General features: G+C 47.1%; 2 protein-coding genes across 2 annotated transcripts in view; one reads left to right on the top strand and one right to left on the bottom strand.

Moving 5' to 3' along the window:
• XRCC6 (X-ray repair complementing defective repair in Chinese hamster cells 6) overlaps positions 1–12,277 on the top strand; it is a 45,805-nt gene extending 33,528 nt beyond the window's left edge. The window contains exons 9-12 of the mRNA XM_006890185.1: positions 229–358; positions 7,109–7,209; positions 9,180–9,293; positions 12,081–12,277. Of these exons, the coding sequence (XP_006890247.1) occupies positions 229–358; positions 7,109–7,209; positions 9,180–9,293; positions 12,081–12,277 (542 nt within the window). The remainder of the gene's footprint in view (positions 1–228; positions 359–7,108; positions 7,210–9,179; positions 9,294–12,080) is intronic.
• A 3,670-nt stretch (positions 12,278–15,947) lies between these two features.
• The window catches only part of NHP2L1 (NHP2 non-histone chromosome protein 2-like 1 (S. cerevisiae)), a 14,377-nt gene continuing 13,215 nt past the window's right edge, over positions 15,948–17,109 (bottom strand). The window contains exon 4 of the mRNA XM_006890184.1: positions 15,948–15,995. Within this exon, the coding sequence (XP_006890246.1) occupies positions 15,948–15,995 (48 nt within the window). The remainder of the gene's footprint in view (positions 15,996–17,109) is intronic.

The raw sequence follows: 17,109 nt of genomic DNA, 5'->3' as shown, positions 1-17,109 counted from the left end.
CATAGATGGAGGTTACAGGGACCCGGCTCAGCAGAACGGGGCATAGATGGGCGAAACGGGCTGAAAGAGAAATGGCAGCTTAATAGCGGGGCATAGATGGAGGTTACAGGGACCCGGCTCAGCAGAACGGGGCATAGATGGGCGAAACGGGCTGAAAGAGAAATGGCAGCTTAATAAATGATGCCCTTTGTTAAGTCGGATCTTAGAACACTCGTCTCCTTACTTCAGGCTTCCAGCTTGTCTTCCTCCCCTACGCCGACGATAAGCGGAACGTGCCCGTGACCGACAAAGTCGTGGCAAACCAGGAGCAGGTGGACAAGATGAAGGCTATTGTTCAGAAGCTCTCCTTCAAATACAGGTGAGTGCTGGGCCCGGGAGGGGCCCTCTTCGGAACTGCCTCCTACCTTGAAAGTAGCTCTTTGAAATGTCTTTGTTTACTAATTTAACCTTTTATTGTCACGTGGGTGAAAGTTTACAGAACACATTGGGCTTCTGTACAACAGCTCATACTAATTTTTTTTATTTTTTTATTTTATTTTATTATTTTTGTGTGAGTGTACCGTCAAATCAGATCTGACTGGTACAGGAGGAGATTGTCCCTCCTTCCCCGGCAGAGCATCTGGTGGATTCGAACCGTGCGCCTCTGGGATTGTAGTTGCAGCTCCTTACCAGTAGGCCACCAGAGCTCCCCTTCATACTAATTTTGTTCTGTGACGCTGGTGGCAGTCCTCATGGCACAGTTCTCTACCTGCTTCCTCCATGAATTTACTGTTTCTGTTCCTTCTCCTTTCCCACCCCTTCCTGCCTCCTGGGCTTCATCTCTGGGCAAATGCTGCCTTTCTGGTCTCATATGTTTCATGTTGCTGTTCACCTTATTGGCTTCTCTGTCATTGTCTAAAAGTCGAGCCATGAGGGTGAGTTCATTTCCAGGCCTGAAGGACGTCGAAGGACCATGGCCTCGGAGGCCCCACAGCAGTAAGCCTGTTCTGCTTTGTGCTTCAGAGTCTCCTTCCACTTTATCTCCCACTCTGTCCATCTCCTCTGGGAGAAAGATTGATTCAGTGACCAGGGCAATTGGGATGAGTGTGTCGGAGGCAATGCGATTGGCTGAGGACAGAGCAGAGTTTAGAGCTGTTGTACATAGGGTCGCTATGAGTCGCAAGTGACTTGACGGCACATAACAAAAACAACAACAACAACAACTGTCCGGGACCTGCTGCTGTGATCCCTGGTACCAGTGCCAACCAGACTCCCGCTGGCGCTCACCTGGTCCTGTAACCTAATTGTTTCTGTGCCTCTGATTTTCTTCAGTCTTTTCTCTGGGTGGCTTAAAGCTGATAGATCATTACTCCAATTTGAAAGCTTTCATTGAAAGTCGATGTAGACACAGGCCAACAGAATGCAGTTTATTTTATTTTTTTTAATTATTTTTACGTGTACCGTCAATTCAGATCTGACTGGTACAGGAGGAGCTTGCCCCCCTCCTTCTCCAGCAGAGCATCTGGTGGATTTGAACCGCGTACCTCTGGGATTGCTGTGCAGTGTCTTGCCACTAGGCCACCAGAGCTCCCTCAGTTTATTCTTTTTTTTTTTTTAATTTTTATTATTTTTGTGTGAGTGTACCGTCAAATCAGATCTGACTGGTACAGGAGGAGATTGTCCCACCTTCCCCGGCAGAGCATCTGGTGGATTCGAACCGTGCGCCTCTGGGATTGTAGTTGTAGCTCCTTGCCACTAGGCCACCAGAGCTCCCCCAGTTTATTCTTTTGAGTTAATTATTTGATACTACTCTGGTGAATACAGAGGCTGGAAGCTCTAGTTATGTTGAAGTCTCTAGAACTTACATGCTTACTGGCAAGTTAATTGACCATTTGTGCTAGACTTAGAATTCCACAGTTGTGAAGTGAGACCATTAAAAAAAATAGCAGTATAGGGACAACTTAAACTGCCTTCTCCTTGGTAATGTTTGTCACAGAATGAGTGAAAGTTAATACATCCAGTGTTACTATTAATGCTTAAAAGAATGCTAAGATGGCAAATCTTTCCCTCTCAGAACCTGCAAAATGAGATGCCACATAGCCTTTATTTTGCACCTTTTATCCTTTATCTCCTTTTAAAAAATTTTTTTTCTTCTATTTTTTCTGTTTTATTAAATGTTTTAGTTAATGATTTTTAATGCAACATATATAATTTTTTTTAATTAATTTTAATGAAACTTTACAGAGACTTAGGATTTCCAGTCATTCATTGTTGCACTTTTCTCCCTGCCCACCCCTTCCCTCCAGTTCACTCTTCTCCTTGAAAAGTTAAAGAAAAACACTTTCATTGTTATCCAGGCCTTCCCCACAAGTCCACGCCACTGTGTAGCCTTCATTCTGGACTTACATATATATTTTTTACAGCATATTCTTTCCATTTAATTCCCCCCTCCCATACATTCATTGTTGCACATTTTCCTCCCTGCCCACCCCTCCCCCAGTTCATTTTTCCCTTTGAAGAAAAAAAAAATCTTTCATTGTTACACAATCCCCCAGTCCACAGTTCACTTTAATACGCATTTCTTTTTCTGTAATCTTGTCGTGAAAATAATACCTAATTCTGTATCCCTTTTAAACAGTTCTTTCCCACATCTGTTTCAATGCAGTATACATTATTTATCCCCTCTTTTCTTAGGTTCTCCCAACCCCAATATCAGTCCCATTTTACAATAGTGGCACTATGTAATATTTACCCTTTTGTGACTAAGATATTTCACTCATCATAATGTCCTCCATGTCACCCATTTTTTTGTATAATATTTCATGAGTTCTTTATTTTTCAATGCAACATAATATTCCATTGTGGGAATATACCACAGCTGCTCTATTTTTTCATTTGTTGATGGACACTTGGGTTGTTTGCAACTCTTTGATATTGTGAACAAAGCCACAATAAACATAGTTGTGTATCTTCTATTTTTCTATTGAGATTTTAATGAAAGTTTATAGAGAACTTGAAATTCCCTTCATTCATTGTTGCACATTTTCCTCCCTGCCCACCCCACTCACCAGTTCACTTTTCTCTTTGAAAAAAAAATTTTGATTCCTTGTTGTAACTTTCTATCAACTTTTATTTTTCCTCTTTCTCTGTTTGTCTCTGGGCAGTGTCTCCCTCCTCCCTCAAATGTAGCCTCTTGCTGTTGTCTCTTTATTGAATAGTAGACAATCTATGGAGCTCTGGTGGCCTGGTGGTAAGTAACTGTGCTGTAATCCCAAAGGCATGCAGTTCAAATCCAGCAGTTGCTCTGTGGTAGCGGAATGGCAGTCTCTTCCCCTGCCTCTGAAAACCTGCTGGAGGGTCAGCTATGGTCGGTTCCAACTTGAAGGCACACAATAGAAGATCTAGCTTCCATTAAGGTTTTATCATTCACCAGGTATAATGTCAACATTGTTTCATTTATTTGTCCTACGAACCCATTTCTCAGATGAAAAACCAGAAGCTTTAAGGAGTGAGGCAGTTTGCCCAGGCTCACCTTGCTGGAAAGAGATTGAGCCAACAGAGAGTCTCGATCTGCCTGACTCTAGATTCATACCCGTTTAACTCCCGAGGGTATTGGAAGAGAGAGTGTTCAGGCCCAGTCCCTTCACTGGGTCCCCTTCACTCTGCACAGCTCTTTTCTCTGCGTGTAAATGTCCTTATGCCCTCCATTCCTCTCTCTGCCATAACCGGCAGTGCCAAGTGTGAAGGTTTTGTTTTGCTTTTAAGTTGAATTTTGGATCCCCAGCTCAACAACTTCTATCAAAAGCATCAGACGATAAAGTGAAAATGGGAGAGATGAGATTCTCGCCTGTTTAATTTGAGATGTTTTTGTCAGCTGTCCTTGGATCGTGCTGGGTTTATTTTTCTTATTAAAACGTTTAAATTTTTCTTTACTATTATTTTAAAATTGATTTCTTTATAAAGCACTTCGAGGTTAACAGAAAAATCAAGGATTCTAAAGCTCCATCTGACATACAGTGGGCTTGTTGCAAGGAGGGTCCTTGGAAAAGGACATCATGCTTGGGAGGGTGGAGGGACAGCGCAGGAGAGGAAGACCCTCGAAGAGATGGATTGATTCAGTGACTGGGGTAATGGGGGTAGACGGTTAGAGACAGTAAGGTTGTCTAAGGGTAGAACAGGGTTCAGAGTTGAAGGTAAGGTCACCATGAGTCGCAAGTGATACAAAGAATACATTTTGCTTTTGCATCAGGAGTGGCCAGTTCTTAGAAAAAGACTTCATGCTTGGGATGGTGAAGGGGTCAGTGAAAGAGAGGAAGACCCCCAACAACAGTGGCTGTGACAGGGGCTCAAGTATATCAGAGAGGATGAGGATGGCACAGGGTGGGGCGGGGGCAGATCTGCTGTTCATGGGCTCACTGTGAGTTGTAGTTGACTCAGCAGCACCTAACAGCAACAATAGCTACTGAATCAATATCAATGCATTATTGTTAACTAAAATCTATTTTCATTTTCTTTAAAGCTTATTACTTTTCATGTTGTACCATCCTGTGAGGTTTTTGTTGTTTTGTTTTTTTTTTTAATTCTATCATCTTTCTCGCTCTCTCTCTCTCTCTATCTTTCTCTATCATCTATCTATCTATCTATCTATCTATCTATCTATTTATCTATCTATCTATCTCTTTTTGTTTGTTTTCTTGTTGGGTACTGGCACAAGAGGAGATTGCCCATCCCTATCCAGCAGAGAATTTGGTGGATTCAAACAGCACACCTTTGGGATTGCAGCATAGTTTCTTGCCACTAGGCTACCAGAGCTACCTTGGTTGTTTTATTTTTAAAAATTTGAATGAAAGTTTACAAAGTCCTGTGAGTTTTGATAAATGTGTACCGTCTTGTGCCCACAATTAAAATATCTTGCAGAAAGGTTTCATTCCCCTAAAAGCCAGTGTGTCCCCTAAAATCGCAATCTGTCTGCCCCCCCACAACTACTGAACTATTTACTATCTTTGCAGGTTTTCTTTTTCCAGAATGGCATATAGTTGGAATCATATAATATTTAGCCTTTTCAGTAACTTTTAGAGTTCTTCTTTGCCTTTTCATGATGATTGTTTTTGTTTTAGGGTTTTTGATAATTTTATTTTGTCATTGTTGAGAAATATATACAGCAAAACAGACACCAGTTCTCTGATATCGGCATGTACAACTCAGCTATACCAATCATGTTCTTCAAGTTGTGTCGCTGTTCTCACGGGTTCTCTGAATGTTTCTCCACTACTGACATAACCCGACTGTCCCCTAAGGCTCCACTCTGATCTTTTGAGTTGCTCTTGTGAATTTTTTCCCAAATAGATCTTAAGAAGCACAATGTGTAAAGCAGACATTCTTGACAAGTTAAACTAGATTGTTGTGTGGTTTCAAGAAGACTGCAGGGAATATTTTCGGGTTAAGGTTTAAAAATTCCCTCAGGGCTATCAATAGTTTTGAAGTTTTATCCAGACCCTATGGTTTCATAAAATCTGAATTCTGTGAGTATTTTAGATTCTGTTCTGCATTTCCCTCCTTTTGATCAAGATTTTGCTATGGAATATTTGGTCAGAGGATTCAGTAACGGTAGCCAATCATCATTCAGCTCTGGTGTCATGGCAGAAGGAGGCAGCAGTGAGCCAACAGTCCATCTCCTATTCCTGACTCCTTCCCCCTCTACTGCTCCAGAACATGAACTTGCTGGCCCCTAAGCTCCCCCTCTAAACTGCTATCAAAATTTGATTCTGCATAGGTAAATTTTAAAAGAGCATAATGTGCAAAGTAGATAACTTTAGTTAAGCTACACTGTTCTTTGGTTTTAAGAAGACTTAAAGCTAAACTATCGGAGAGTAGTGATGCCCCTGGCGGTTCAAATCCACCAGTGGCTGTGCTGGAGGGAGATGGGCAGTCTCCTTCCGTGTGATTCACAGCCTCTGAAAACCCCTGGAGCGTCGGCTCGGAGTTGGTTTCAACTCAGCAGCAGCGCATCGAGTGTAGGTTTTTCATGGGGAACACACACCACTTGTCGCATATCGATGAGAGCACGGAAGCTGTGAAGACCACCCAACAAACTGGGGCTAGAACAGAGGTGATGACAGTTGTTACTAGCCAGTTAGCTGGGATGTGCCGTGAAAGCCTGGCTAAACGTTCACACTGAGGGCCGAGCTCCTGTGAGGGCTTTGGTTCTGTAGAAGCAGCGCCAGCAGCTCCTCTTTGCTTTTGCTGTTGTCAATATATGTCTCACACTTTTTATTTTATTTCATTTTAATAATTTTAATGAACATTTACAGAGATTTTGGATTTCCATTCATTCATTGTTGCACTTTTCTCCCTGCCCAACCCTCCCCTCTAATATCCTCCCTCCAAGTTCACTCCTCTCTTTGAAAAAGTAAAAGAAAAATTCTTTCTTTGGTATACAGTCCCCCCGTACCCCTCCCACCGCCCCAGGTACACTCCACTATGCACCCTTAATTGTGGACTCTTGTGATAACTATAATACCCTATCATATATCGCTTTTAAATTATTCTCTACCTCATCTGTTTCAATGCAGTATACATAATTTATCCAGTTTTTCTCAGTCTTATCCCAACCCTGATGTCAGTCCCATTCTACAACAGTGGCACCGTGCAGTATTTGTCCTTTTGTGACTGAGATATTTGACTCAGCATAAGTCCTCCAAGGTCACCCATTTTGTATAATATTTCGTGAGTTCCTTGTTTTTCAATGCAGCGTAGTATTCCATTGTGTGAATATATCACAGCTTCTCTATCCATTCGTTTGTTGATGGGCACCTGGGTTGTTTCCAGCTCCTTGCTGTTGTAAATAAAGCTGCACTTAACGTGGGTGTGCATATATGTCTCAACACTTAGGGATTAATCCTGTTACAGGTGTGCAGCTTGCTGACAGTAGTGCAGGTAGTGGCTCTGCAGTCCTACCTTTAATTGTTCATTTTTGATCACTGAATGAAGCTCCGTTGTACGGGTGGACCGGTTTGTTTCTCCAGGCACCTCCTGAAGGACATCGGCTGTTCCAGTTTTCAGTAACTGTGACCAGCGCTGCTGTGAACATCCGCCCGCAGGACTGACAAGCTGACTTGCTTTCCTACAGGAGTGACAGCTTTGAGAACCCGGTTCTGCAGCAGCACTTCAGGAACCTGGAGGCCTTGGCCTTGGACTTGATGGAGCCTGAACAAGCAGTGGATCTGACAAGTAAGGAGGTTTTGACAAAATCAAGAGTGGCTTCTTTTCAGGGAGGCCTTATTGATTTCACCCTGGACCAGCCATGGGGCCGCATGACCCCAGCAGCCTGCTCCTCGCAGAGACTACAGGCCAGTTTGGGCTCATGGAGAGGCTTCGTTCCTGGGGCTGCGCCAATAGGAGGAGCGAGTGTTAAGCTTCTGAAATCTGCCTCAGAGCTAGGCCACTCTGTCAGGACGTGCTGGTTCGAAAAAAGAGGACATTTACCGAGTATGCTGTGTGTCTGCCAGAGGCTTTTATCCTGTGTGTGGGCTAATTTAATCGTCTCAGTGCTGAGGTGGGAGCTTTATAGACTCACGAGGGCAAGGAGAGGGGCGTGGCTTGCCCACAGCACTGAGCTACTGACTGGTGAGTCTAGACTAGGCATCCAGTGAGCGTTTGCCCTTCATCAGACTGTGTGCAGCCCCAAGAATTTCCAGCTGGGCTCCCAGCATCTGGGGACTCTTGCCTGGTCTCCGAGTCAGGTTCAGGGACCTGCTCAAGTCCCTCCTCGTCGGCATTCTCCTTTTTTTCACAGGAGAGGGCCCAGCGTTAGTGATGTAAGGGGTATCCACTGGGAGGCAGATGGGGTTTAATGAAGTCTCTTGGCTAAAAGGATCAGACACTAAGTGGAGCCTTCTTGGTGGTCTCTCTTCACATTCATTCACTCAACACAGTACTGTCACCTCCAACTTTAAAATCATCGCTGAAGTGTCCTGATGGCCTAACAGTTAAAATGCTCTATTGCTAATCAGAAAGGCCTGTGATTTGAACTCACCAGCCACTCACTGGGACAGAGACTTGGTGATGTTCTTCTGTGAAGATCACAGCCTGGGAAATGTGGGGCATTTCTACTGGACTACACACAACAGAGGGATCGTTAGTGACATTAGGAGGAACGTTAATGAATTGTACTCGTATACTGTTCCTGTCTTGTCTCACACGCTTTCATTCCACACTCCACGCTGCTGCTGGGTCATCTTTAAAATGCCAGTCTGAGCTTGATGGCTCCATTGCTTATGCCTCTTCAGAGCTGTGCAAAACCAGTGGACCCTGGAGACTGTTGAATGGAGATGGAGAAAGTTGGAAGGGATGGTGACAGTGGTCACACAACGTCAAGATTATAATCAAGGCCACTGAGTTGGAGATGTCAGAATTGTTGACTGGCAGGTTTTTTTATGTGTAGTTTCATTGCTCACCTCCCTAAAAAAACAACGCTGTGGTGGTTAAGACTTGGCTGTCCTCCTGCCTTTCCAGCCTCCTTGCAGGTCCTGCCCTCACAGTCAGGACCACCTGCCCTTCTCACCTGGTGCCAGCAGGTGGCTAAGGACACGAGCTCTGGAGGTGACATAGTCCCAGCTGGATGCTGCTGTCCAGGGTGTTCATTTGCATCCCCTCCTGCTCCTGCTTGGAGAGGCACCTGCCCCATGGTCCTTCCTGCCCCTCACGTGCTCGTGTGCTCGCTCCAAACAGCACCTCGGGAAACATGACCTGTTTGGTTATGTTTATGCTTTACTTGTCTTGACAGTAAGTCGCTAAGGGCACGGACTGGGTGCTGGTTTGAATCTCAGGTTGCAGCCCAGGATCTCCATCCCAGCTTTGCCACTCAGCGCTGCTTGACCTTGAGCTCATCCTTTACACTCCTGCTTCTCCTCCCTGTCAAAAAGGACTGGTTTACCCCAGAACAGGGTGATTGGAGGATGAAAGAAAGCAGCTGAAACAGTGCCGGCTCCAGTCAGCCCTCACTGTGTTGGATTGTTGGGAGATGATTGAGGGATGTGAAACTTCATGAGATGTTTCTGTGGCCGGATCAGCTGCCTCCCCATCTGCCCTTTCTTTGTCCTTCCCCTAATCCAGAAGTTAGCTGTGCTCTGTTCTGGTTCTGGACAAAGAACTAAAACCCATGACTCAACCAGCCACTCTTCTGTGCTTTGATTTTCTAGTGCCCAAGACTGAAGCAATTGATAAGAGACTGGGTTCCCTAGTGGAGGAGTTTAAGGAGCTAGTCTACCCACCAAATTATAATCCGGAGGGGAAAACTACTAAGAGGAGACAAGGTGAGGAGCTGGGCATGGACATGGACTCCAGGGGTTATTGTAGAGTTGCCTTTATGGATAAGAAAATGACAACATCTGATCTCCCTAACTTATGTCAGTGGGAAAATCGCCAACAGCAGCACCAGCCCAGGCCTCTCTTCCTGCTGTGTCAGCAAGCCCCCCATGCCATCACCTTCCCCATGTCAGCAAGCCCACTGTGCGGTCACCTTGCCTGTGTCAACAAGCCCCCTGTGCCATCACCTTGCCCCGTCAGCAAGCCCCCCGTGCAGTCACCTTGCCTCTGTCCATGTCAGCAAGCCCCCCGTGCCATCACCTTCCCAATGTCAGCAAGCCCCCTGTTCAGTCACCTTCCTCATGTCAGCAAGCCCACTGTGCGGTCACCTTGCTTCTGTCCATGTCAGCAAGCCCCCCGTGCCATCACCTTGCCCCGTCAGCAAGCCCCCCAGCAGTCACCTTGCCTCTGTCCATGTCATCAAGCCCCCCATGCCATCACCTTCCTCATGTCATCAAGCCCCCCATGCCATCACCTTCCTCATGTCATCAAGTCCCCCATGCCATCACCTTCCTCATGTCAACAAGCCCCCTGTGCCATCACCTTGCCCCATCAGCAAGCCCACTGTGCCATCACCTTGCCCCATCAGCAAGCCCCCTGTGCCATCACCTTGCATGTGTCCATGTCAGCAAGCCCTCTGTGCCATCACCTTACCCAGTCTCCTGCTTCTACTGTGTCCACTTCTCTCACCATCTTGGTTGTTACAGCTCTTTGTCTCCTGGTGTAGGAGGTTCTCAGTACAGAGTGTCTGGGTCTAAGAGTTGAGCTCATCTCTTCTGTCTGATGGTAGTTCCCTTTCCACACTCCTGACCCTGGATTGTCTCTTTTTAAGGCTAGAGAGATAGCAATACTGACCAATCTCCTGCTTATGGTTCCATACACTTTACCTGCATGGTCCAGCTCCACAGGGGAGCCATCAAATTGTAGCAAGCAGTCTCTACCCACTGAGGGTGTCACCTTCTGGTCTGCCCCTCAGGTCTGTGGGTATCAGCTGCAGGCTCAGGGATCCCCACACTGCTTGCACTTCAGAACAGGAAGCCCCTTCTCTCTCTCCCCCCACTGCACTCTCTCTTCCCTCCCCCCTCTAAATTTCCCTTTGCCCCTCTCTCTCTTGCTCTCCTCTTCAGTCCCAATGGGCTAGTTCTAGGGCACTAATGTCTTCTGTTCACACCTAGCTCATCTCTTCATTGCTAACTTCCTGACTTGACTCGCTAGGTGAACCCCGGCAGTCACCACAAATGGTTCTACCAGTCACTCTCCTCATAGGTTCCCTTTAACTCCCAGCTCTACCTGGAGTTTCTTGTGATGAGCATTGGCTGTTCCTGTCTCGCTCCACTGGGTGGAGCCCAGGTTTTCATGACCAATATTCATTATACATCCTTTTCCCAAGAAGCTCTGCTGGTGGATTCAAGGCACCACCCTTGAATTAGCAGCACAGCTGCCTCCCAACTAGGCCACCAGCTGGCTTTGAAGGTCTTTTATACAAGGGGACTCATTCACACCAACAGACCTTTGTCTTTTTCAGGCCTTTCCTGGTTCCCCTTTTAGCATATCCAGTCAAGTATTAGCTGAAGGCGGAGTTGGTTTCTTTCTGTTATATAATTTCCCCTATTCCTTTCTAGCACACGTTTAGGTTTGTTTTACAACATTAAATAGAAGCAGCATTCATTATCCGTGTTGTTGCTGTGCACCATCGAGTTGGAGCTGACCCATAGCTGATCCTCCAGCTAGTTTTCAAAGGCAATAAATCGCACAGGAGGAGGCTGCCCATCTTTCTCCTGTGGAGCAGCTGCTGGATTCGAACTCGGTGCCTTTGGATAGGCATTGCAACTCCTTACCACTAAAGCCACCCATCCATGTTGTTAGGTGCTGGTTTTGAGTCATGACAACTGTACAACAGAGCAAAGCACGACCCAGTTCTGCACCTTCCCCACACTCGGTGCCCGATTTGAACCCACTGTTGGGGCCGTTGTGTCAGTCCTTGTGAGGCCTTCCTCCCCGATGACCCTTTACCATATGGGGTCTCCTCCAGGGATCGGGCCTTCCTGGGTAATGTCCACAGCACCTCCAGATAAGCATGAAACCCTTGTGAAAGCATCCCTTTTCATCTTCCCATCTCTGTACCTTGACTGTCTTCTAGTTTAACCTGCATGTGGCCTTGACCTCTGACTGGGTGGCCCAGAAGACCCCGATTTAGTTTGTAATCTCTTTGCCTCACTTTGGTCACATAAAGCCATGTTAGGATCTTGTTTGTCCAGCAGAACCGTGAGGCAGTGGAGCTCTGAGGACTTAGCTCAGAGCTGATGGTGATTTTTCCTTGTGCAGCCAAAGTAACTCGTGGTGTCCGGTGTGCGATGCCGGCCCAGCTCTTCACATGCTGCCCACAATTTGACAGTCTGCTTGTGTCCCTCTCTCAGCCTCCACGTTCTTGCTACCTGCACAGTGCCTGGTACAAACGCTCTGTGTGAAGGAGGAGTGAGGGAGGGCGGGATGACTCACTCACCGGAACCAGCAGAACTTTTGAGTAAAGTGATGGCCTTCACTCTATTACAGTACTCCTGCTCCCTCCCTCCTGGGTGTGAGAGATGATTGGCTTTACACGTAAATGGAGCTGCCTTATCAATACACCAAAGAGGGAGGAGCCAGGCACCTCTGGGCAAAATGGCAACACTGCAGCCCGGGTCAGATGGGCAGCTGAGATGTCGCTGGTAGTACTCTCTGATCTCCTTCCCCAGATAACGATGGTTCTGAGAGTAAAAGGCCGAAAGTGGAGGTCTCTGAGGAGGAGCTGAAGGCCCACATCCGCAAGGGCACGCTGGGGAAGCTCACTGTGCCCGCGCTCAAGGAAGCCTGCAGGCTGTACGGGCTGAAGGGCGGACTGAAGAAGCAGGAGCTGATGGACGCTCTCATCAGCCACTTCCAGGAGTGCTGACCAGAGGCCACTGCCACCTGTTGACACTGGAGCCCGTGGCCTGGTTTCTCACTCTGGAAAAATGCTTCTCTTGAGCCAGGAAGAGTCTGCCTGACAGAAGCCCAGGGGCTTTGCTGGTGGCCTGAGCCTCCCGGTGTGGAGACAGTCTGGCCTCACTTTGCTGTGCCTTACCCTGCTGTCTGAATAAAGAGCCCTTTGTCCTGCATGCTGTGTTCCAGTGTGGAGATGTGTCCTCTGGCGTCCAGAGATCACGTGCCAATGGCCTTAGACTCCTATTCTCTCCCACCGGGAACATACCTTGTAACAGTGAAAACAAATATAACCAGGGATTGGGGGACAATGAGGGGCAGGTGGAGGTGCCAGGATTATCTTCTCCTGACCCTTGATCCACCCACTGGTTTCTCATGAGTAAATTACTTTTATTCCTTCCACTTATGTGACCAGCAGTCAGGAAATCAGATGACGTATTGCACTGGGAGAGTCTGCAGTCAGGAACTTCTCCAAATTATTGAGGAGCAATGATGTCAGTTTGAGGCCTAAGGTGCAACTGATTCAGGCCATGGTCTTTCAGGTCACTTGCTTTGCGTCTCAGAGCTGGACAATGAATAAGGATGACAGAAGAAGCATTGAGCTTTGAACTGTTGGACAAGAGTGTTGAAAATCCCATGAACTGTCAAAAGAACAGAGAAATATGTCTTGGGGAAAGTGCAGCCAGAGTGCTTCTTGGAGGCAAAGATGGTAAAATTTCATCTCACATACTTTGGGCATGTGGCTAGGAGAGGCTGTTCCTTGGAGAGGCACGTGATGCTGGGAGAGGTGGAGGGTCAGCGAAGGAGGGGAAGAGCCTGGGCTACACTAATTAATGCAGTCACTTCTGCGATGGGTTCAAGAGTGTCAAGAAGTGTGAGGGTGGGAGCTCTGGTGGCCTAGTGGCAAGAAGCTGCACTGCAATCTCAGAGGAACACGGTTCGAATCCACCAGACGCTCTGCCGGAGAAGGAGGCACAATATCCTCCTGTACCAGTCAGATCTGATTTGACGGTACACGCACACAAAATAATAATAATAATAATAATAATAATAAAAAAAAGAAGTGTGAGGGCGGCACAGGACAGGATGGGTTCGCTGTATTGTTCATAGGGTCAGCATGGGTCTTCTGTGACTTGATAACGCCTAACAAAGCCACCAGGTCTCTCTCCAGAATTCTAAAGAGCAACAGTGCCAGTTTAGAGATTAAGGTGCACCCCACCCAGGCCGTGGTCTCCCCAGTTACTGTGCATCTGAATGATGACTAATGATGACAGAAGAATAGTTGATGCCTTTGAGCTGTGGTGCTGGAGAAGAGTACTGAACATACCATGGACTGTCAAGAGAACAAATAGATCTGTCCTGTGAAGGATGAAACCAGGGTGCTCCTTGGAGGCAAGGATTTTGAAGCTCTGTCTCATATACCTTGGGCATGGCATCAGGAGGTACTTGGAGAAAGACAGTGCAGGAGAGGAAGACCCAGATGAGATGGATTGACACAGTGACTGTGGCAGTGGGGTCAGGTGTGTCAGAGACAGACTGGCTCAGGACAGGGCAGGGCTCAGAGCCCGTTTTTCACAGAGTCACGTCAGAGTCAACTCAGTGGCCCATAACAAGAAGCCAGCAGAACTCCCATAAAGCAATTGGTAACAAAGAAATCATTCCCCAGTATAATGAACTGACAGGTGGTGTACTTCTAACGGCAAAACATAAAGACAGTCATACATACAAATATGGAACAAGACACCCTTTTTCAACCCGAGCTGAGGCCTGTAACAGCTTGTCAGGATGGGGGGCTGGATAGAGGGGTTGGTGGTTGGCCCAAGGGCCTGCTGGCACTAGGCTGTGGCCCAGATGTCTTCCTGGAAGGCCCACCTCAGGCCCACCCAAGCTGGATGACCCTGTCAGGCACTGGGCTGTGGCTCGGGGTTCTTCCTGGAATCCTGCAAAGATCCATTTCATGAACTGCCAGGAAAACAGACATGTCTCGAAGGAGGTGAAGCCAGAATGCTCCTTGGAGGCAAACATGACAAGACTTCGTCTCATGCTTTGGCAGTGTAGCCAGGCAAGGCTATTCTCTGGAAAAGGACGTCATGCTTGGGAAGATGGAGGGTCAGCACAGGGGAGGAAGACCCCCAACGAGATGGATCAACACGGTGACTGCAGAAAGAGGCTGGAGTGTGTGTGATGAGGACGGCACAGGATGGGGCAGGGTTCAGCTCTGTTCATAGGGTCACTGTGTGTGGTACTTGATTCAACAGTCCCTCACAGCACGACCACCTCCACCCAGCCAGGTGGTGAAAATCAAAGCCAGTGGGTAGAAGAGCCACACTGAATACTGCCCCACAATCCCCACCCCAACAGACACTCAAAACTATTGTTTAAAACCGTTAAACATCCTTCTCTCATTTCTCGAAATGAATTTAGGAGGCGGGTAGCTGGGTGGTTCTTTCTCTAACCATGGGTCAGTGAAGTTGCATTCAAGATGCTGCCCAGGGCTGTGGTGATCTGACAGCTGGTCGGAGGTTACCAGGCCCGGCTGTAGGGAGGCACGTGCCCATGGCTGGCTGTTGGCCGGAGGGCTCAGGTGCCCTCTGCACAGCTGCTCAGAAGTCTTTGTAACATGACAGCTGGCTCCTTTGCCGGCAGCCAGGGCCAGTGACAGCGGAACTTGCACTGTGTTTTATAAATCCTTGGAAGTCTCATATCGCTTTTGCCATCCTCTGTGGTCACATCACTGTGGAGGCTGTGTAGACTCTGAAGTGGTGAGAAGCACTGGAGGTGGTCATTCTGGCGGCTGTCCACCACAAAACATCGTGGAGAACAGAGAGGAGCACTCAGGGTTCCCCCCATGAGCACACATGTCTGTTAAGAGGCACCCACCTGGTTTTTCCAAATGTAGTTCAGCGCTCCCTGGAAAGAAGAATCCGGGAACATGCCGAGTTCTGAGAACAAGCTCTTCTCCTTTCCCCACCTCAGCAGTGTGAGATTATAGGCAGTGAGAATTCATTGAGTACTTAATGTTGTTGTTAAGTGCCATCGAGTCGCAGGCGACTCATAGCGACCCTATGAAAGAGAGTCCTTGATGCTTGGGTGCCTTTCATCCTCTCTCCAAGTTCATAGGGTTTCCAGAGGCAAGCTATTATGGAAGTGGATGCCACTCCTGCTTCAAGCTTGTTTAATCGCAGAGCTCCACCCCACTCTCAGTCCACATTGGGTAGCCAGCCAACCATTAACACATTTGACACATCCGTGTCACAGTGTTGAGCCTCACAACAACCACAAGTGACCGCGGGACAGCAACTTGTACACCAGGGCTACAAATAATTTCTTTAACCAAGTCATTTCATTATAAATGTAAAAATACTCCTCAGTAACAGTGCGGGGGTGTGTGTGTGTAAGGATTTTAGGAAACGTTTAAAACCGAAGTTCCTAACCAGTGTTACTTTGGGATCAGATGATCCCTCAAGACCTGATGGAAGCCATGCTTTATCTACAAAATCTTGCAGTCAGCTTTGATTGCAAGTCCCAGTTCCCTGACTTCTTCGTCGTTTGTTTTTGGGACTCCTGGTGCAGGCCACTATTGCCACTGCTAGGGCACTGCCCAGCCCTGTCTTTGAATGAGGACAACAGTGAGACTCAGCTCAGACACGAAGTACAGTAGAGAAAATGTCAAAGTAGACCGTCCACTGCTGGGGATGGAGGGATACCAGGCCTTAAGAGATACCTGAATTAAGGCTAGTGTGAGGGGAGCCACCAGTGCAGGGGGACCCAGGGGCTACTGAGTACAAAGGATCTGAAAAAAAAACCAAACCACAAATAGCTTGGGAGTGTCTGGGAAGCACAACCTGGAGCACTAGCCAAAAAATCTACAGAAAACATTTGATGACCGTTAAAGGCTATACCCTGCCGTGTGAGTTTCATATCAACATAAAGAAAAGGTTTTCAGTTGCATGTGCATGCTGGGCGACGATTAAGGAAGACCGTGGTATTGATGTCTTTGAGTTACGGTTATTGTCGGAAAGTTTTCAATGTACCGTAGCCTGGCAGAGAACAAACAAATCCGTCTTGCCAGGATGTTCCATGGATGTGGGGGATCGTGAGCACTTTGTACATTGACAGGAGGGACGAGTCCCTGGAGAACGACAGGTTTGGTGAAATAGAAACTCAGACTCCTTGCCATTATGCTGAAACTGCTCCAGCAGGGTTTCAGAGGTTCTAAATCACACGAGTTTTGAGTTTGCGTTGCAAATTATTTGAGAAGCTGGACTCGATGATAGAGGAATGTGGCATCAGGACTGGAGGGAGACTCATCAATAACCTGTGTTGTGCAGATGACACAGCTGTCCTTTCTGTGAGGAGGACTTGAAGCACTTGCAGCAAAAGCTCAAGGAATGCAACCTTCAGTATGGATTGCGTCTCAGTATCAAGAAAATATTCTTACAACTGGACTGATAGGCAACATCATGATGGGTGAAGAAACCATCAACAACTTCATCTTATTTGGATCCACAATTAACATCCTTGGTACCAGCAGTCAGGAAATCAGGAACTAAGTCTGCAGCGAGGGACCTCTCCAAATTATTGGGGAGTAATGTCAGTTTGAGGACTAAGGTGCATCTAATTCAGGGCATATTCTTTCCAGTCACTTGCTGTGTATCTGAATAGGGATGACAGGATAATTGATGCCTGTGAGCTGTGGTGTTGGAGAAGAGTACTGAACATCCCTTGGATAACCAAGAGAACCAACAGACATGTCTTGGAGAGGGTACAGCTAGAGTGCTCTTTGGAGGCAAGAATATAGAG

Source organism: Elephantulus edwardii, unplaced genomic scaffold (assembly GCF_000299155.1).
Source record: "Elephantulus edwardii isolate Elephantulus edwardi_28Jun2011 unplaced genomic scaffold, EleEdw1.0 scaffold00086, whole genome shotgun sequence".
Lineage (NCBI taxonomy): Eukaryota > Metazoa > Chordata > Mammalia > Macroscelidea > Macroscelididae > Elephantulus > Elephantulus edwardii.
This window is presented reverse-complemented; position numbering and strand designations above follow the sequence as displayed.